Source organism: Passer domesticus, chromosome 13, assembly GCF_036417665.1.
Source record: "Passer domesticus isolate bPasDom1 chromosome 13, bPasDom1.hap1, whole genome shotgun sequence".
Lineage (NCBI taxonomy): Eukaryota > Metazoa > Chordata > Aves > Passeriformes > Passeridae > Passer > Passer domesticus.
Genome location: NC_087486.1, coordinates 7,278,685 through 7,300,620, shown reverse-complemented (window position 1 = coordinate 7,300,620; position 21,936 = coordinate 7,278,685). Strand labels below are relative to the sequence as shown.

The window sequence follows — 21,936 nt, the reverse complement described above, 5'->3', positions numbered from 1 at the left end:
ACCTGAAGACCTTCCTAAAGTTTTTGTTCCATTTTACAATACCAGTATCTCCAAAGCATCTTTTGAGCTTCTCCCTTTCTTTAGCAAGGCAGCAGTTTCAGTTGGAAGACTGGGGTTTTCCAGAACATGCTGAAGCAGTTTGGGTGATGGATTGTGTCATGAAGGTGCAGCATCTTGCCATGGTTAGGACACCAGGAATATACAATAATGTCATATCCTGCATGTTACAAGTAATATGCAGCTTTATTGCTTGAGCTATTTTGGAGTGTATTGATGGGTGAGATGTGGATCCTGCACATCGATCTGACTTAATTGCCTCTCCACAAAAGTATCTCTCTGCATAAATCAGTTTGCAAAGTCAGGGATCAGAAAAAAACTTGCTTCAGAGACAGATCTTTCATGTGATTTTTGCAACAAAGGCCACGTTTAGCCAACACCTACAAAGACAGAAGGCTTGAAACTAAACTAAAACACCACCGGGGCTGGCCGTGCGCCATTTGATGTGTATCACCTGTCAGAGCAAGGAAATGGCATCGTAATGGCTGAATAGAAAAAGTGTTGGGGAATTTTATGCCACTCTCTGACCATTAATACTTTTAAATACTGTTTTAAAGAAGTTTTAACAGTTGTTCACCCAACAGAGGAGCTTTGTTTGACAAAGCAAAGGTCCTGTGGATAAAGAGGAATTTCAGTGCAGCATTGATCACAATTCATCTGAAGAGTGCTTTCAGCAGTGGGAGCTTTTAGGAACAACTAATAAGGATGAAGAATAATTAAAACTAGTAAGGAATTCTGTTTTGATGAGGAGCATGAAAGATCCACCTCTGGAGATTTGCAATGGCAAATCATGGCATAGGTGCTTTCTGTATAGGGAGCAGTGGACTTGATCACCTCATGGTTTCTTCTGATTTAGTAGGTCAGGACTTCTCTCTAGTGGTAGAATTTGGAAAGCTGCTGCTTTGGTTGCTCATCATCCATGTCAGTACAAGCATTGCCAGAGTTATGCTCAAAACCAGCCAGTGATGTGGCTGAGCAGTGATACTTCATTATTAAAAAAACCCCAACCCCCACAACCTCAAAGCCCCACTTTCTTAGCTGAATATCATTCTTGGGTTTTGGTATTGTTTCACAAACAGCTGCATCAACACAACTGAGAGAGGTGATGCAGTGGAACATGGGGACAGGAAAGAAGTCTTGAGTTGGCTTTTTGCACAAGAGTGTGGTTGTGGAAAAACATTTTTAGGCTTGTTGGTTAAATTTGAAGTAAAACCAATCTGTGAATAATTTTCTTGCTGTCAGGATGTGGCTAAATGGGTAGAGCATCAACTGTGCAATGACTTCTGTAACATCCTGACCTTTAGTTTAGAAACACTAACAAGCATTTAGGTATCTTGAAATTGTGTTCTAGGAAGGCAGAGATTTTTGGATTTAGATACTGACATCTCTTGTCAAGCTCTAGTTCAGTTCTATAGCAGGAATGCTGAAAATGAGCTCATGTCCAAACTTCATTTAAAGTAGCTGAGTTCTCTTACTCTTTAGTTGTGTTGTAAGACTAAGAAACAGTGTTTTGTGTGGTGACTTCTGGTTTTCCCCCATGGAACAACAGAAATGTTTACCACAGCAGTGGTAAGCGTTCTGCAGACACATAAAGGAAAATGTGGTAAGGAACATGTTGGTACGTGTGCCAGTATTTAGAATAGCTTACTGAGTTGAACCAAGAGGAGAAATTTTGCATGGGCCCCCCTAAACAAGAATCAGTGTTCCATGTATTGTTAAGAATCATAACTAAAGTGTCAAATATGATTGGATACAACCAGTGGAGTGGGAGTTGCTATTGTATTAATGTTTTGGAGTGTAAGGCTGTTCTCAGCTTTTTAGAGACATTTGTAGGTGAAGCTTTTAAGCCTTGGTCTTTCTGCCTACATTTATAAAACCTGAAGCTAAATGTTTTACAACACAGCTCTTCCTTTTTAAAGCTGGTCTTTTAGGTTCCATCTGACTTGTACAGAACACAGTTCTGTAATGCAATGCAATTTATTTAAATTCTTAAAGTAATTAGTGAACCTGACATCTCTTTAATATATTGGTTTTTCAGAAAACACTAACAGAATGTGCAAAAAGCTGAGTGCTGTGTTGTACTCATTAACTAGCCAATGTGGTTCCAGGGGTACCAGTTAAGGTCAGGCTTTGCTTTGCAATTTGGTTTTGTGTTAGTGTTTGTTTTGTATACAGCAGCCCTTTACTACAGTCATAATTAGATACAATTTCTGATCATTAAGAACCATTCTAATCATCTGGACCATGTATGCAACACTGAGAACATTTGGACATCGTATTTCTAATTATATGTTGTGCAGGGTAAGGGTTGGGAATTTGAGGGTTTTTTATCATGAGTCTGATAGAACAGGTCTGTCTTGGAGGTCTGTCTAGAAGATGGAGGAGTCAAAAGTCCTCAATTGTGCCTTTTTTCCTCTGACCATTTTAGACTTCTCTTCTGAACCTAAACTAGTTTTTGTAGCAGCTGAACATGGAAGTGGCAATTGCTTCCTTGTATTAGTGAAATGATGGTAAACAAGTTTTTCACACTGTGCAAGGTTTAGGGGATTACACGTACACCATTAAAACATGGGGCTGCACGTTGCTTATCTGTGGGAAATTGTAATAGGAAATTGTTGGGTAGAAAAAGTAGAAGTTGGGAAAATGACGTCCTCCCTATGCCTGCCACTGCCAGCCGGAACCAGCCAGTTTGCATTTCCATAAACAAGTCGTTATGAAGGACAAAGAAACCTTAATTAAATTTGAAATACCTGCAGGTCAAAATTTAATATGCTCTTCTTAAAAATATGAAATGACTGAGTTTTGAACTTCACAAAATTTAAAGCCTGTTCTAGTCAGTGCTCTCTAGTCTAATGGAGTCTTCCTGATTTGAAGACAGCAAGTAAATCCTTTGACATTTATGGCCCAGTTTATCTGAACCAGGAGGGTTATGTTTCATTTTAGTCAGCTTTGGCTAGATTAAGGGGTTTGCTGAACTTTAACAGCTTTATAGATTTTTAAAAGAATATTAAAGCATTTGTCAGCTTCTGAGTTTTCTTTAGTAGAACTTACATATGCAAATTCAAATAACTCATCTGATTAGTAATATTCCAGATACACTTATATGAATTCATGGATATTGACTTAATCAGTATCTTGTATTTATTATTACATGTTCACATGCATGTTCACATCCCACAGCATTATCTTAAGTCTGAAAAAGAGGAAGAGTAACTTGTGGGTTTCTGCTGGCAGTCGTGTAAAATTACAGTTTTAGAAGTCCTCAAAATAGGATGGAGAAGCATTACATCCCTGATGAAGCCATTAAATCTTAATATGCTAACAGCCACTAAAATGTGATCTTAGGGAGTGAAAAAGTACTTGGAATGAATCAATTGACTTGGTGTTGACTCAACAGCTTTTTTTAAATAATTTTAATTTAGATTATTCTAACATTAAGCTATAAATTGGGTTAAAGGGATCTTGACACCTTCCCACATGTTATAGTTGAGTGTCTTGGGAGGGGGGAGTGTTTCAGGAGTTGTCCTTGTGCTGCTGCAGTTCTGCCTGTGCCCACAGCTGGTACAGGCCATCCCTCCCCACACGAGGCAAAAAGAAACTTTTAACTTACACCATGTGTTCTGAAAAATTCAGGTGTTGGCCTTTAGCTGATTTCCCAGTCATATTTTTCCTAGCCTTATTTTTTCAATACTAAATACTTACTGTAAAAAAAAAAAATTACTTGAACAGCTTTTTTCAAATAAAATGCCAAGAGTGTTTGTACTAGTCCACAAATAATAGGTGTTTACACAACAGACTTGATATTTGCCTTGAAGTAGCATACTAGTAAGGAAAAATAAATATGTGGTTTCTTGCAACACTGGTGTTTTCTTTGTATATATTTCAATAGAGGGATCTGGTTCTTGCTTACAAAGTTAAATGTAAGGTTTTATTTCAACAGATATGCAAGTCCTCCAATTTCTGTTTATTCAGCTTCAGAATATTTGTGATTTTAGTTCTAATGTACTGTAGTATGGATTTCTCAATTCTGAGGCAGATTTAATTATTTTGGATTTTTTTTTCTCTTGAGTGATGTCTCACACCTGTTTTTCTGAACTTTGGTTTCTCTGCTTGTGTATTGTAGCAAAATATATTTTGCAGATATATTGTATGTTACAATACATTGTAGAAAAATACATTTTGTATAAAATACATGTATTAACTATGTGTAACATAAATATATATTGTATACTATATTGCAACAAAGTATGCATTATGTAGCAAGTTGTGATTCTTAGCAGAATGCAAGTATTCTTCCATATTGTGGTGTGTACTTGCTGGTATTTGGGAAATACAAAGCCACAGGCATGTATTAAGATTTTTTTTTTAAAAAAAGTTTCAACTTAGTATGTTTTGATTAAGACATTTATACAAATAAGATAACATGAAATTTAGAAGGCGTTGTAGGAACAGTATCAGGTACAGAAAGAACATCCAATTCTTTAGTTTTATGTCTTAGGTAGGTGGGGTGATGTCAAATAATTTAAAATAAGAATTTAGCTGAAATACATTAAACGTACTTCACAGGGCACTTGGGGTTTAGCTGGGATGCATTGGGTGTTTTTCCTTTCCTCATCATGGTATCTTGCCCATGAATATTTTTCCATCAGTTTTCAGTATTGACATCACTGTCGAGTTTGTTGCCCAGGCATGGAACAGGCTGAGATAAATTCAGTCATTGACTCAGCTCATCAAGTCGAGTGTGTAAATTCTGCAGGGACTGACCTTTATCACAAACCCTGTTCAAGCTGCTGTGGCTTTTCTGGGAGGACGTGCCAGATGTTGCACCTTGTCATCCTGGCCAGGGACAGTGTTGTTGCTTATTTGCCTGTGCTTCGAGCTGAAATGTAATTAAGTTCCCATGGAAATTCGTGACTTGCTGAGTGAGGCACCACCAGTGACAGGACAGGGAAAGCAGCAAGCTTGATTCACATTGGAAAAGCACTTTTTAAACAAGGGGTAGTGAGTCTTTGAGTAGGAAAGGGCAAATCTGCAGTTTTGTAGTAAAACTGAAATACAGCACTATGAAAGATTTTCTTCCAAAGTACAGTAGTTATCTTTTAGAGGCACTTCTGTTCCCTTTGAAGAGGGTCACTGTTTGCAGTTGAAAGCAGAAATTCCTGTTAATTCTAATAACGCTCAACAGTAGAAATTAACCCTTTCAATGCAGATGAACACATCTGATTGGCCTATACATTGCTAGACCTGCTACAGCCTTAAGTTATCTAAAATGCAATGTACTTTGCCTTCAGTTAGGATTTCAGACTTTGTTCAGTGTTACTGTTTAACTGGCTGAGGGTTTGCTTCCTGCTATGGAAGAAGAGATTTTGTGTCAGTGTGGCCAGAAGTGCCATTATGGTGGTGTCCTGATTTCAACAGCTGCAAATCCACACACACATTCCTGCTATACAGGAATAAACACAGGAGTCTAGTCTCCCTCAAATATATATTTTTTTTCCTCTTTCCCCTTAGCCAGTTTAATTCTCTTCACCAGCTCCTTTGTTATCAGACAAAAGTCGGTGCTGATGCAAGAGTGGAAATACAGGGTCCTGGGGAGGAGGAACTCCACCAGGACCAGCTTAGTTCTGCTTCATGCATTGTAAAACCACAGTGCAAGTGGTAGAGGGTGTGGAAGATCCTAAATTAACTTTGAATTCAAAACAGACCAGTCAATTTAAGAGACATTTATATTTGTGGGGAAGGTCACTGGAACCCATTTTTAAGTGAAACTTTGGATTGCATGGAAAAGAGCTTCAGGGTTAAAGGCACAAGGTTACAAAAGAATGGTCTGGGTTGAGCTTCCAGCTGAGGGTTTGGAGAGAGAAAGGGGAAAAAAAGTCTCTCATATATGCTATTGTTTTCTTATGAAATCTTTGAGCAACTTAATAGATTGCTTTCTATCCTGCTACTTTTCAGCAGTTGAGAAGTAATTTGTTTGGCAAGTAAGACTGCACTGAATCAAGAAATGGAAAATATTGTCCAATTGTCTTGTTACTTCTTACTTTATTAGGTCTAGATTTGCATCATTTATTCTCTGTTTTTAATTAAAGTAGCAAAAAGTTTGAATAATTTTGCACTTGATCAGGTGTGGTGCTGCTTTGTTTACTTTCCCCCCCTGGTTATCTCCAGATCTGCATTAGTGTGTCACTGACAAGTAAAAGCAAGTCAAGGGGAAGGAGGGGAAGTCGCTGACATGTGTTAGGAAGTTTCAAAAGCAGAGTTGTAATGCTTCAGCATTGTGATTGAATTGAATTCTAAAGGTACTCCCAGATTTGTAAATGGGTTTTATAGATAGTTCATAGTAAGTATGGAAATAGTTATTTCAGAATAGTTGATTAGATTAGTTGAAATTATGTCTGAACACTGTGTTGCTGTTTCTTGTTCACAATTTTCTACAGAGTTTCAGAATTCAAATTTTCGTAATTTAAAGATATGTTTGAGGGGCAAACTTGACATCTACATCCATAGTAATAGTATAAAAGATTGTACTGGATAACTTGGCCTACAGGAGTTACCCAGTACATTTAGTTTTGAAATCGAGGTAATTTATCATGGTATTGTAGAAAGCATTTCAGGAAATGAAGAATTGCTGTGGTATTGGAGTGCTTAAAAAAACCCCAAAACCTTAATCTCAAAGTATCTGCTCACCTACTTATTTTGTTTAAATCTTCCTCCTCTCTGTCTTCCAATTTCATAAAAATGGCAGAAGGGTAGAACAGAAAAAAAAGTCATCATCTTTCCTGCTCTGTCACTCAGAGCAGACTCATTTGTCCATTTTGAAGACATTATTTATTGCTAGTTTCCCCAGTCACCTGGAGCATTAACTACCTCATAGTCCAGCTTCCACTCTGCACACGTCCATAGCCAAGGACACTTATCGTTCCAAACGTCTTGTCAGGCAATGAGCTGAGCTCCCTTTGTTCTACAGCAAGCAGAGTATCTAAACCAGCTTGGCCTCCAGGAAGTCCTTTCTAGGCCACCGGCTCCTGCTGGCATGGCACCCCAGGAGCCCGTGGTGCTGGTGATGGCACTGTCCTTGTCCAGGACAGCCCCAGTGCCCAGCCTGGCCTGGCTGCAGTCGTGGCTGTCATCTGGAGGGACAGGCAGCAAAGGGGGCAGGTGCAGCTCCACCTGGGGACATTTGGCTTTGTCTGCAGTGGTCTGTTCTGAGGGAAGCCTGGGCCAGAGCTCCATCACCCACCTGCTGCAGTAGCCAGTCTTCAGCAGGTTGCCCTCCCTTGACATAACAATCTTCAGGTTTTTCCTTCTCTTCCTGGTCCCTGTCGCCCTTCCCTGAAGGGGCTGTGGGTCCCTGCTGCCCCTCGCCCTGTCTCAATGCCAGTCTCAGCATCCTCTGTGCAAACAAGGGCTTAGGGCAGTGATTCCTGTGTCAGACCTGTGCACTGTTACCTCCTGGGCCTTGCTTGGCTCAGTGTCTTGGGGTAAGGGGTGTTAATTCTGTGTTAATTCTCTGTGGGGACTGAGTGACCCACGGTGGGAGTGGGCAGCCACACTCAGTACAGCTCTCAAGCTCTTCTGTTTTTACAGCTTTTAAAATGACAATTTTAATAACCTGGTACAAGATAGTAAACAATTCCATTTGCATTCAAACATACTGATATGTCCTTTTCATTAAATTTATGTAGTCTGGAGCATTTTCCAGGAATCCATGTCATATCTTTTTTTATAAAGATTTTCTCCTTTACAAACTGATTTACTGTGTGCAGTAAGAACCTAACATTAATGGTGTTTCACCATCTGTATTGGTGTAAGTGAAAATTACAGGTGGTATAAGCAGTTTTGAAAATTACCATGATGATTGTTAAGAGCTGCAGTTATCAATGGTTGTAATGATGTTCAACACTATTTTATGGGTCTTACTAAAATTACTTTAGTCTGACAAAACTCTATCACTTAATCTGATGTTTACCTCAGCTTTTATGTTTTACTGTAGCAGCTTAGCAGGTGCTAAATTTGGATTTGGGGAGGTGGAGAAAGGAGACAGTAAAAGAGACTGTTTTTCTTGAACTACACCATGCTGTGAAGTTTTGAAATGCAATTGAAGGTGTTGTGCTTGTATTTTATCCTGTGCTTACTGTGAGATACTACCCAAATTTAGCCTTCCTGTCAGTTCCTGAGAAATTTTGAGTTCTGGGTGATAGATGAAGATGTGCTCATGCCTGGCGTGACAGTATCCTGGGTGTGCTGGTGGCAGTGATGCTCTTGGGCAGCAGTAGCTCCTTCAACCAGGGGGCTCTCAAGCATTTGCTGCTTTTTTGGCACCTGGTAATCGTAAACAGCAGAGCCTCATCCTCTGAGAAATGCAGCAGTGAGAGAGGGAAAACCATCAAGAGCAGCAACTTTATTGAGGAGGAGGGTGACTGTATTGAGATGGAGTGACTGGGAGTGCAGGATCACCAGGATCCAGTGTTAAACCCCCAAATTCTTAAATCTCTAATTGTTTTAGTGTACGTTAACAAAACCCACTGGAAAAGTATGTCATCCTCTTCTAGCAGTGAGCAGTGATACACTGCTGGTACCAGCAAAGCTGTTAATTAGTGCATGTGATTGAGTGTGCTCTGGGGAGCGTTGGTGTTTCTGTACTGAATGAGATTTCTGTCTTTGCTCTACCTGCTTCTCGAAAAATTGGAACATATTTATTAATTCAGGGAGCAGCAGGAAGAGAAAGCAGTAAATGTCTGACGAAGGTAAATGTTTCCTGACAAGCTGGAGCATTCCTGCTTGGTCTTTGTGAATTATATATAATTACACGTAGAAATTTCAGAAGAGATGCTCTGTACATTACTCTGATATATATTTTTGCACCAGTTGCATATTTACTGCAGGAAGAAGTTAAGCTTTTACCTTTCTGGAGATTGTAATCCACTCTCTTCTCATTTAATTAGTGAAGTTTGATGAAGAAAGTGTTACACTTGGCAATTCCCACACCCTGGGTACTCAAATGCCTTCACTCTGGAAGGAGCCTCACCCAGCTGCTATTTATAATCTGATCCTTTTACCCACAATTCACTTCTTAAAGGGGAATTTCTTTTCACTGCAGAAATCTGGTTTTGACCAGTAGTGGGAGTGGGAAAGGGAAGGAGGAGTGTGACTTAGTAAAAGAGCTGTTATATTAAAGTAAGCATGAGATGCCTAAAAGCTTTATTTTAATTAAGATGCATAATTATTAGAAAGTTTTTTGGTGGATTTTTGTTGTGTTGTTTAACATGCAGAGTAAACACTTTTCAGTAAAATCAGTAAACAGATTGTGAGTCTGGTTAGTAGTCTTATTTACTAGGAGTTATTCTTTGATTTTTTTTAATATGATGACAACATTTTTCAGTTCATCACAGGAAATGAAAATATGAGAAAACCTTAAAAGACTTGGTAGGAAGATGTCCTTAGAAGTTTGACCCGTATAGCTGCTTGCTTATTGAGTGCATTTGGGTAGTATTATAATATTGCTGTAATGTATTTTGATGAATAATTGCATAATATCTCTTCTAATGTGTTTTTAAGTGTTACTTGAGCCAGCATTGTTTAATTTGTCTATTTCATATAAAAAGATTTATAGCTTGTTGTTTGTTGGAGAGGAATGTTTGCTTCTCTGTCATGGTGCATGATTGAGGATGGTAAAAAGAACCTAGAGAAATTATTCTTATAAAGTTAACAGGAATTATGTGAAAAAGAATGAGAAGAATGAAGTTAAATTTTGGTATTAAATACCTGTCTGAAGAAAGTGATAGAACTGTTTACCTTGGGTACAGTATTTTCAGATTGGAGAAAGTAGGGTGAAGGTTGGATTAAAACTATCACTTTTCAGGTTTAAAGAATTGAGAATCTTTTTGAAACCTTAATTCTTTTCTTGATGCTGATTTGTGTGAAAAGCTGAGAATTGCAGTGGTCCTGGAACTGATGGGTAATCAGATTTATTAGCAAATATGTTTTCTAGGGGTATGAGATCTCAGTGGACATGGTGATCTATTTTTGAAGTTTCATTGTTGAAGAAACAAGAGCCTGCAGTGGGATGTGTTGGTTTTGAGGGACACACAACATAGCCATGGAAGGTGGTGGGACACAATTTCTAAACTGCTTTGCAGATTCTGGTAAATTTTGAGGGGGGCTAGGCTGTTGTCTGCCATTCTAGGAGTGTTAGAAATCTCCGTTTTTCTATTTTATAGCAGTGTTTCCTATTCAGCAACATTTGTAAATTGGCACATTATCTGTAGCTTTGAGAAGTATTTGGTACAAAAGCCTAGCATGAAATTTAACTAAAATGGGAATTACCTTCTAAAGATCTCAGTATATAATATCTTAGTTAATCACTTGCCTTTTGCTTTCAACAGGAATGCCCAAGGAAAAGTACGATCCACCTGATCCACGGAGGATGTACACAATTATGTCCTCAGAGGAAGCAGCCAATGGAAAGAAATCACACTGGGCAGAGTTGGAAATAAGTGGTAAGGAACTGAGGCATGGTCCTGAGTTAAGAAAGTAGTGTGGGCTTGGACAAGTCTGGGGTGGAGTTACCTACCCTGAAGAGAGGCAGCAGAGCACAGGGATGGCAGCTGCCAGCTGGGGTGTGTGGAGGGAAGAGCTTGGGCTGGGATAACACAGGGAGCTGTGGGAGGGCTAAGGTGGGGCAAGTGGGAAATCCCCATGTGTAGGAAAGTCTTCAAAGTGAGGATATGGATGTGAACTCTTTGTGTTTTGAGATGATGAAGTGACTGAGACCAGGAATTTAAGATTTGATTTCTCAAAGAGAAGAAGGTGAAGTTGGGGTTGATTTGTAGTGGTATGTTCTTACTGTAGGTAATATAACAACAAGGTATTGTCCATAAGGTTCATGTCCATGAAGCAAAAATTTTCTGTTTAAAAGCAGTTGTAAATTTTGCTTTGTTCTTAAGACTAAAAACAAATGCCAAAACCTCCACAATCTGTGCAAGCTTTGAGGTACGGTTGGACTCTTGAATCTTGGTCAGAATTCATAAACATGTGTGTCAACTGGTCAGCCAGTCTCTTGGTTTGTAGAGTAAATCCTGAGTTTGCTACAAAAAGTGTTTACAAGGAAATTCAAGCAAATATTTTAAGAATTAAAAAATGTGACATTTTAAACTTCGGCTATAATTTTCTGTAGATACAGAGGTGCTTTAAGCAACTGCAGAAATTGCCATGTGGGATTTAAAAATTACTCTTCAGTAGAGAAATTTATGGAAGAGGAATAAACAAAGTTCTTCCAATTGTGAAGAATCTTTCCATCCAGTTCACTGAATCTATGCCTTGCTTCCTGTACCACGTGCCTCCCCATGTGAATAGCATTCTTTACTGAAGGTTACAGATGCAGAAACCCAGTTAAATGCTGCTTCAGGAATCAGCATTATACATCAGCATTAGGCTTGGAATCCTCTTGGACATCTGCTGCTCTGCATAGGAAGTGCATTAAGTGATGGCTCTTTCCTTTCATGCCTGGTAATCTCACTGCAGACTGATTCCCGCCAAGGGAGGTGCTGCAGTGGAGAGCCTGGATCAGGGATGTTGATTGGAAATCCTTTCAGCTGCAAGGCTTTCTATGATCACAGTCACCTGTTTGCATTGGGGGTGGGGAAGAGGTGCTAATTCACTTTTAAAATGCAAAGAACTATCCATTTGTGTTTAAAAGCTTTCAAAAGATTTCTTAATGAGCATTAGAGGAGCATCAATCCCTTAAGAACTGTATGCATTTGCCTTGCAGAATAAAATGTGCAGTGTTTTTTCTTTCATTAATGTTCACACTGTCCTTTCCTTGCAAAGTACTTGGTCACATAATACAGAAACCCACAAATGTGTTTTCATGACAGGCTTTTTTATGCTCTTTGTTTTTTTTATAGCTCACTGGAAATTATACCACTATTAAACATTTTGCTGACAGGGACTGAGTCCCAGATGCACATGTCTCAGTGTAACCTTCCTGGGCACTAAATATGAATTCTTATTTTGGAAAAAATAATTTAAGGAAAGGAATTACAAAGTGTGTGTGTGTTGGTATAATATTAACCAGACTGTTGTTAACCTTGATAAGTAACAGTGGGCATTTTAAAGTTGTTCCAGCTAACTTTTTGCCTTGGAGAAACTGGTGTTGGTACTGCTAAGGCTTTTGGTACAGTGAGATGATTTATGTAAATGAAAAAGGATTTACCCCTGGAGGAAAAAAATCTTGGAGACAAGAAATATTTTGAGACCTTCTGATGATATCTCACATTCCTTGCATGTGGCAGTGTAAAAATCTTGATTCTGTCACACAAATCCATGTTTCCACACTTCAGTTTATACAAAAAATCATACCTTTTTTAAAATATCTGGCAATAGTTGATACAGCTTTTAGTTGAATGCCAGATGGAAATCCATGTTCTCAACTAAGCATCTTAGTCACCCTAAATATAGTGTTTCTATCTGTTCTTGGCTGGATTAATGCCACAGAGTAAAGATTTTTGGTTTGAAAGATATGGGGAAATAAGGGATGAAACAAAGCATCGTCTTTCATCTCAGACATAAACTATAATTGAAAAAAATCTGTTTCTTACACTTCTGTTAATGATAAATTCATGGTCAGCTAGTTAATATGTTTTGTCTTGTATGGAAGTAGATAAAGACAGATGTTTAAGCCTTAAGTATGGATTGGGAAAAACAACCTCAAGCATCCTTGGCAATATCTTGCATTTTCTAACACAATGACTAATTTTTCATTTATAGAATTGGTGATTAATGGAATTTATATTGAATAAAATAATAATAAAACCCACTAGCAAAACTCCCCCTCAAATTCCCTTGCCCCATACATACCTGAAAAATGTGCTATTGCTAAATCTATGCATTTTAAATATTCTCTCTTGTACCTTTCTTCCACAGGGAAAGTGAGAAGCTTAAGTTCATCATTGTGGACACTGACCCATTTGACAGCTTTGCATCTCAGTGACAATTCCTTATCCCGTATTCCTTCAGACATTGCCAAGCTTCACAATCTGGTATATCTGGACTTGTCCTCTAATAAAATCCGCAGTTTACCAGCAGAGCTCGGAAACATGGTGTCACTCAGGTATGTAAATCCTAACAGGAGTTAAAATTGTTCTTTTATTGCCTTTGTAGCAACAGTTCACACTTCAGCATAAGTCAATTCCCCTTTCCTCCCTTCCTGTCTGCCTCTCTGAATACTTGCTGTGGGCTGTGCAGCTCTGGCAGTGCTGGCTTTTGTGTGATCTGCTGTTCTGGTGTGTGGCAGCACAGAATGAGCCTCACAAGTGCTTGGTTTCATGGCAATCACCCATTTATATTTTTCCAAGTCAGGTTTCCTCTCAGGCATCTCTTTCCAGATTCTTTTACAAATGTTTTATGTGGTGTTTGTCTGAAAGAGTAAGTGAAGCACCAAAAAAAATTGCTTTTAACTCATAGTAAGGTAGAAAAAAGATCAGATTAAACATTTATAATTGTGTTAACTACAACGTTTTCCTCATTATTCATATTTAGTAATTATACTTAACAGTAGTTCTTGTTCTGTTTATTGTATAACAATTGCAACATCTAGTGTCCTCTAGTATGTCAGTATCATCTCCTCCCCACCTTTACTGTGATGTAACTGCATTCCTGTGCAAACTGAGGAGGAGAAGAAAATGTTGTAATCACAGCTTTTCAAGTTGTTTTTTTTTCCCTTCAGTTTTGCAATGTCAAGATGTACAAAGTTAGCCTGGAAGTGAAATATGAATAATGGTGCCTATTTAGATTATACTTAAGGCTGCAGCATTTTACTTTGTAAAAACAGTGTTACATAAATATATAAATTATTTATGTAAGAGTAAATATTTACAGGCAACAGTCTTTTGCCCTTGACCAAAAGGAAGAGCCTTATCTTGGGTTTATTAGACAGTTGCCAGTAATTGCCTTCATTGCTATTAATTTTGAAGATAGTTCTGAACAGCTTTCTCAAATCCAGAAAATACAGTCTGAAAGTAACAAGACTGTTATTAGAAGTAAAGGCAATGCTAGAGCAATGGACTGCCAGCACAGCTTTCATGAAATTGGAAGCAAAGCAAGTTTGCACACAGAAATATCTGTCATTGCATTTTCCTCCCCTTTAGAAAAGTCTGCTCTGTTGGAGAGGATTAAACTAGCTGATTAAATTGGTGCTAAAAGCTCAAATTCCAGAGCAGTTCAAGCCTCAACCTTGGAGGCTGAGCAAAGAGACCTTGCTTTTTGAAGTATAATTGGCAGCTCTGTTTTGTAGCATGTTGTATAGTTGCTTTCAACTGGAGAGGAGTCTGTTCTAAGCTCTAGTTCTTTGCCTTACTATTTCAATTAAAAGCAGTTATTACTAACAGGTTTCTTCCCTTGTTTATTCAACTCCTTGGATATTGTGAGGTAGCAACCCTAAATTTACTGGAATAGTCTCAAATTCATCCTTCTACTTAATTAGCTCCTTTCAGTCTTTTTCTTTTTAAAACATTTTTGTAAATGTAACACTTGTGACATGGAGATAGCTTAGCAGTGCAGAGTCATCAGTAATGTCAAGTCGTTATGCCTTCTTCCCAACACTTCTCCTGATTTATTCTGGCTGAGTCTATGAAGTTTCAGCTCTTGAATGTCCTAAGTTTCTTCTGAGCAGAGAAGGGTAAATCTTGTAAATGTGAAATATGTAGCTAAGGTCTAGGATCGTAGAAGCTTTCTATTTATGACCCAAACATAGCACTTGAGCCCAGTTCTCTAATGTGCAAAGCCACTGTGCTCCTCAGTTAATTGCAGCTGCTCCATGTTTGTTTTTTTTTTTTTACTGTAGTGTAAGTGAAGAAAAGCTCATAAGCTCATCCTATGTGAGAACACATTGCAGGTCCCAGCTGGGCCAGGGTTTTGTGTTCCAGGCTGGTGTTGCTGCAGTCTTCCCCTGGATTCTGGGAAGTTGTTCAAACTAACGGTAATTCAACCGTGGGCATTGCTGATATCCCAAGCCACAGAGATCATTTGTGCTTTCAACACTGAGAACTGATAACAGCTCTCCCAGCTCCCACATCTGGAGCTCTGGGTTTGGTCTGTACTGTAGAGCTCTCCCAAGACTCCTTTCATCTCCCTTTTTACTGCAAGTAGTTGAAAAAAGAGATGTCAGAGCAGTAGGATTTCTGATCTTTGCAGAAAAAGGAGAGAAAAATAAACAGTGTAACATGTTATCTTGGAAAGCTCAGCTGTAAAACAGATGCTCTTGATATGCTTGAAAGAGCTTGGGTGCACCCCCAGTACATTTGCAGATGACACAGAGCTGGGTGGGAGGGTTGATCTGGAGGGCAGGCAGGCTCTGCAGAGGGATCTGGACAGGCTGGACCCATGGGCTGGGGCCAGTGCTCTGAGGTTCAGTCAGGGGAGGTGCTGGGCCCTGCACTTGGGTCACAGCCCAGCAGTGCTCCAGTTTGGGGGAGCAGTGTCTGGGAAGCTGCCTGGTGGGGGTGGTCAGCAGCAGCTGAACGTGAGCCAGGGGTGCCCAGGTGGCTGAGAAAGCTGATGGCACCTGGCCTGGATCAGCAAGACCAGGGCAGTGACTGCCCCCTGTGCTGACACTACAATCAAATCCCTGGGTCACTTCTGGGCTGCTTATGACAAGAAAGACACTGAAACCCTCAAATGCTGTTCTGTAGAAATCAACAAGAGTTACATTAACTCTTGTCCTCCAGGTTTCCTTTTCTTTTTGTTGCCCAGAAATACTTGTCAAGTCTCTAGGTACCAAGTTCTAAACACTTTTGAGCAGCAACTTTATATTGATTGATCCTATGAAATTCTATGAAAGTCTTCACTGATTAGTGGGAATCCGTTTAGGAAAGTGAAAAGTGTATTTTTTCTGCCTAATTTGTTAGGATATCAGAATTCAGGACATGAATTCTGTTCCTGTCTGTATATTGCTTTTGTGAGTTTCAGAGCACATATTTTGTCTTACCACTGAAATTATGAACCCAAACCAACAGAAAATTACCTCTGTAAATGACTACTGCATGGTAATGCCGTAGCTGTAATCATACTGCTGAGATCCTGGATTTTTTAATTTGGTTTCAAGGATATAATTTCCCTTTATTTCTTAATCACAGCTGACCCATTTCATGGTCTGGTTTCTCTGAGCTGTTACTGCATCATCACTTGTAGATACTAAAGTGTTTAATTATTGCTAATGTTCACAAAATGTCTGACTGTTTAAGATAAAACTCTCAAACAGATCCTTTCCTCTGTAGTTCAACATAATGTGTTTTGTCTGGTGTGTGTGTGTGTCTGAGTACAGCAGGATTTCCCTAACAATTGCTGTTTAGTCTCTGAATTTTTCAATATTGTTGTTTGCTACTATATTGGTTCTCTTCTAGTTCAGTTCTTGTACTGCTGCAGATAAACATTGCTCTGTTTTCAGACCCATATGATTCTTGCTCTGTCTACAGGGAACTACATTTAAATAACAACCTGTTACGAGTTTTACCTTTTGAGCTGGGAAAACTGTTCCAGTTACAGACTTTGGGTCTGAAAGGTACTGCTGTTTTTTTCTTGGTGTCTGTGCTTGCTTAGTGATACTGCTGCTGAGCTGTAATGGCTGTAGTCTGCTGGTTCAGAAAATGTTACTGATTAGCAATCCAGATGAAACTGCTCACTCCACATTTATAAATACTGTTACTTAGGGATTATTTAGAAAAATAACGGGTTTGGCAGAGCAGTGCCCATAGAAAGAGGTTTCCTTTTCGTTTTGCAGACTGTGCAGAAGCTTTCTGTTTCTTGCATGGGGGTTGAATGAAATTCTGCTTTAACTAAGAAATAGTCTGTGGTTAACTGTGGTACATCTCCAGCCAGAAAGGGAACATCCTTTGTACAGCTGCAGGGTTCTGTGCTGTTCATGCAAGCAGCAATTTAAGTATTTTCCTTTTTTTTTTTTTTTTTTCCCCCTGAACTTTATGATTCTAGCTATGAAATTGCTGGCCTTGGAGAATTTTGAGTCACAAAATCAGAAGCACTGAGAGATATAATTCCTCTAAACACTGCTAAGTCTCAAAAGTCTCTTTATCTCCCCCTTAAAACTGGGCACGTGCAGTGTGTGTTGTCCATGACAACTTCTTCAATCTGCTTATGTTTGGCAGATGGCAGAGTCTCTGCTGAGGTCTGACTGTCAGATCAACTGCTGGGGGATGTTTCACACTGAGCAGAGGTGGCTCCTGTGTTTGTGCTCATCAGCTCTGCCTGTTGTACCACAAGTTCTTCACTGCTCTTAGTCCAAGCACCACCTTTGGGATGCTCAGTCCCACAGCAGAATCAGCAGGGAATGTTGCTAAACTTCACTAGGGCTGTCCACACATACAGAGTTTTGTGAGACTGAAGACCTGAGATCTGAAATCCCCAAGTAGTTCATGGTAGATCTTGTCTCCAAGATGTCAGCTTTCAACACTGATATGCATGTCTGCAGTAGTTCTGTATATTTTATTCAATATTCCTGTGAATTGGTTTGTAGGAAACCCACTTACACAGGATATTCTGAACCTGTATCAGGAACCAGATGGGACACGACGGCTACTGAACTATTTGCTTGATAATTTGGCAGGTACTGCAAAAAGAAGTAAGTGATCATTCTTCAAACATTTCTTTCTGCTGTGTTAAATAAATGTGATTATCACTTGTTGTATCTCTATTTTAAAATGTTCCCATAGTTTCGACAGAACAGCCACCTCCAAGATCCTGGATCATGTTGCAAGAACCAGACCGTACAAGACCAACAGGTACTGTAACACTTCAAGGATTTCTCAGTTCTTCTGTTTTCCTTTTAATAAAAGCTGTTGATCTTTACTGGAAAAGAAGTTAATGCTTAAATTAACCAATCATCTGTGCAGTGCTGACCAGCCAGCTGAAGTCATTCTATCCCAGTTGGAACACCTGTTCCAGATTTACCAATCTTTCACTCTAAAGTAATTTATTTTTAATTAATGTCCCCCTCGCAGGAATTGAAACTGTTGTCCACAATTAGTTAAATGGTGGAATTATAACAGGCTTAATTTAACATTTGTTGAAGAATAAAAAATAGAAGCATTTGAGCATGATTTCCAAAAACTGTACAATTGTTTTAAGTTACCAGGGTGTCATCCTTGATTCAACATTTTTCTTGCTGGTGAGATTCAGGTCATGTTTAATTCTTTGCTGTTTTTTTTTCCGGCATAAATTATTTAAAATACAGTCTTTTCTATTTACCTGCCCACCACAAATCTTAGTGTATTTCTCAATTATTTCAGTGTCACGTCTTTCAGGACTGATAATTCTCCCCATTATTAAGGTGATTGCTTCAAAGATCACAATGTTAATGCAGTTTCTGTTTTGCTGTCTCCTATTTATTTGTTTTCAAAATGCTAGAATTTGACCCTAGCCAGACCAAGATTCTTTTCTTCAATTTTCTATATCTTCAAACAGTGATTTTGTTTCTTTCTTTTACATTTGAGAGGAGCTTCCAACTATCTCATTGTTGTACTACAAATTCTTTAAGTGCTTTTTAAAAACAAACAAACCTATAAAACCCAACAAAACAAGCCCCCAAATCCATGCTGCTGGATTACCTGTCAAGTTGCCCCAGCCTGTCTCATTATTGCTTCTGTTTCAAATTAATACAGAGAGGAGATATTTCTTGTCCTATGCCTGAATGGCTTTTTGAGGTGGAAATATTTGAGGGGTTAATTTGCCTACACTTTTTCTTTGTGTGAAAGGATCCTCACCCTGCCTATGGATCTGTTACAGTCAGTGGTGGCAATAATTGAGGTAGATTTTAAAGAATCTATTTGTAGGCTTGCAGACCTTTGTGTAGCTGGCAAATACAAGTGTTCAAATACACTTACTTTGTTTTGGGTTTTTCACAGTACAGCACCACTTAGCACAAAACACATTTTTCTGCTCTTCACTGTGTTAACCATATAAAGGGGGGGTGTTTGTTTCCTAATTAAATGCTAGAAGACAGCTGCCATAAGTCCAAACATGTAATTTGTCTCCCTAGAAGAACTAACAATTTTTTTTAGCACCAATACACATGCTGTGTTTTGGTTGAAACAAATGAAGCGTGAATTGATAAATTTGCACAAGACAAAAGTCAAGAACATAATTGTATTTTTTTCTTAAAATCTATCAATGTGTAAGTAAAATTATTGTTCTGCAGCCTTGTTCTCTGTCATGTGTTACAACGTCCTCTGTGACAAATATGCCACCCGGCAGCTGTATGGCTATTGTCCATCCTGGGCCTTGAACTGGGAATACAGAAAAAAAGCCATTATGCAGGAAATACTGAGCTGCAATGCTGACATCATAAGTCTGCAGGTAAAAAAAATACACCATTCTTTCTTTTCCTTTTCTATTCCCATGTGCTGGTTTCTTCACGTTAAGTGTATTTTTAGTAAATGGTCTGTTTTCAAAACCTTCTGCAAACAAAAGAAAAAGAAGTGATGTTTAGAACATTATTTGTTGCTTGACATCAAAAGAAGGCTCTCAGCCCCCGCAGTTGGAATGGGAACCAGCAGCCTCTGATCAAAGCAATGTTGGTGGGGGTGTCTTTGTGCCTGTGTGTGTATGTGGGGCTGTAATTGACACATTTTCAAATAAGAGGCTTGAGATAATCATAACTCCAGGGACTGCAGAAATTCATTTATATTTTCTTAAAATAGGGATATTGCTCTTGAATTTGCATTCTCTGATGTACTTAATTCTTAGATTTTTTTTCCTCTTAAATCTAATTTGAAAGTGATTTACACTTCTGAAGAGTCTAAATAATATTTGCCTTCTATATTTTGCTAATAGTACATTCATGCTGTGCTGCCTTAACTTTACAGGAGGTTGAAACGGAGCAGTACTACAGTTTTTTCCTGGTAGAATTGAAAGAACGTGGCTACAATGGATTCTTCAGTCCAAAATCTAGAGCTAGGACAATGTCAGAACAGGAAAGAAAACATGTTGATGGTTGTGCAATATTTTTCAAAACAGAAAAGTAAGTGATGTGGTTTGCTAAGCCTTCTGTTGTCTCTTGCTGTCTTTTACATAATTTCTCAGGTGGGTCTTACAGTTCATACAGCTGGGCTTTAACTGTCCTTTTGTAGGGTTTTGATAAAGAGCATTCCTACCCCTAGAAAGACTGGTTTATATGACAGAGATCATTCACACAATTCATGTGTGGAATTAACAGAAAAAAAATTTAACCTTGAAATATTGAGTTGAATGAGATTTCATTCTGTTTGAGCACTGCTGGTTGGGAGTTCACTGAATTATCTTTCACTTGTTGAGTCTAATAATTGAAAATTAAGGAAGTAATGAAAAATGAAGCAGATTTTCTTGCCTTTTGTTTTTTTGAGTAAAGGAATTCAGAATCCCCCAAATTGCAGAAATAAGGCCTCAGGTGACGTTGACTTTTTGATACAGTAGCCTTTGGTAAAGCAAACAACAAGGGATCACTGCACACTTCTGTAAAAAAGCCCTGATCATTTAAGAGCTGCAGCACTTACTGGTTGTGTCATATTGCATGGTACAACTTTGGATGTGATAGTAATAATGTCCCTTCCTGCTTGCATTCCTGTGTATCCATAAGTAAATGTAGGTGCCCGGTTTGCAACCTAGTGGCTTTGAAAATTATTTACTCCCTCTCTGTTAAATCTGCATATTGGAACTAGGAACAGATGCAGAGTTAGAAACAAGCATGACTTTTCTAAAATACCTCTCTAGATAAACAAAATATTTTAATTGTAACTAAGGTACTATAGACTACATGAAAGTTGCTATGAAAACTATATCACTTGATTTCAATTTAGGATTTTATGAAATTATGTGACTGGCTGAGATTTTGACATCATAAATGTGTTTGAGCTTCAATTAAAAGGAGAATTACTGATAACATTTCCAGCTGTATCTGGCTGCTGAAAACAATTCCATTTGATGTTTTTCTTTCAGATTTACTTTGGTCCAAAAGCATACTGTTGAGTTCAATCAACTAGCAATGGCAAACTCAGAAGGTTCAGAGGCTATGCTGAACAGGGTTATGACAAAAGATAACATTGGAGTCGCTGTTCTGTTAGAACTGCGAAAGGAATTGATAGAAATGTCATGTAAGTCCCATTTCATGTATTTTTTAAATAGATGGTATTTTGTAAATGAAAAAAAATAGACTCTTTTACAATAAACAAGAGAAACTAGGTTCTGTAGCTGAATTTGGCTTGGTAGATTGTATGTTCAGACAAATTTATTTCCAAAGAGAATTTTGGGGAAAAGTCATATTGCTTAAATGATGAGGGTTTGTTTTTTTTCCCCCACTTGTATTTTTAAGGAAAAAAGATATAAAAATTTGAGTGATTTTGTTGTTTGGTTTTGGGTTTTTTTTCTTAAAACTATGTACAAGTATCAAAGAATCAGGTGGTGTTAGTTGTGTGTTTCTGGATCGTGTATCTCCATAATTTTAACTTATTTTCTTTGCTGTCATGCCTAAACAAACTGTTTGTTCTGCCCTGCCATTCTTAATTTAGGAAATGTAAATTGGCTTTATAAGTATCACAGTGGGAGCCTACTCAACCTGTGTTATATTTATCAAAATGATATTTTATTAATTCAAATTGTAGCAAATAAGCCTTTTAAGAAACACTTCCAGCAAGAGAGGTAACTTAGAATGTTGAAAACTTAGAATTCAGAGCTTGCTGCCTAATAAGATATGAACACAGCCTGTTTGCTATTATAGCCTGAGGAAAGCTGCTGTAATTTTTTAGAAAAACATTATTTGCCTGTAATTAGGATTATCCATTACTTATGTTAATTTTCCATGAATACAAAAGCATTACATGTAGCAAGATAGTCTGT

General features: G+C 38.4%; 1 protein-coding gene across 3 annotated transcripts in view; it reads left to right on the top strand.

Annotated features, from left to right (window-relative positions):
* Nucleotides 1-21,936, top strand: part of CNOT6 (CCR4-NOT transcription complex subunit 6) — a 32,654-nt gene that overhangs the window by 4,042 nt on the left and 6,676 nt on the right. The window contains exons 1-9 of one of the 3 annotated variants that reach the window (XM_064388355.1): nucleotides 8,975-9,234; nucleotides 10,443-10,556; nucleotides 12,982-13,168; nucleotides 16,530-16,615; nucleotides 17,585-17,689; nucleotides 17,781-17,849; nucleotides 19,265-19,422; nucleotides 19,932-20,086; nucleotides 21,040-21,194. In XM_064388355.1, the coding sequence (XP_064244425.1) occupies nucleotides 10,445-10,556; nucleotides 12,982-13,168; nucleotides 16,530-16,615; nucleotides 17,585-17,689; nucleotides 17,781-17,849; nucleotides 19,265-19,422; nucleotides 19,932-20,086; nucleotides 21,040-21,194 (1,027 nt within the window). In that variant the 5' untranslated portion in view covers nucleotides 8,975-9,234; nucleotides 10,443-10,444. Of the gene's footprint in view, nucleotides 1-8,974; nucleotides 9,235-10,442; nucleotides 10,557-12,981; nucleotides 13,169-16,529; nucleotides 16,616-17,584; nucleotides 17,690-17,780; nucleotides 17,850-19,264; nucleotides 19,423-19,931; nucleotides 20,087-21,039; nucleotides 21,195-21,936 lie in introns of those variants that run through there. The other 2 variants (XM_064388356.1, XM_064388354.1) reach the window with 2 other exon arrangements.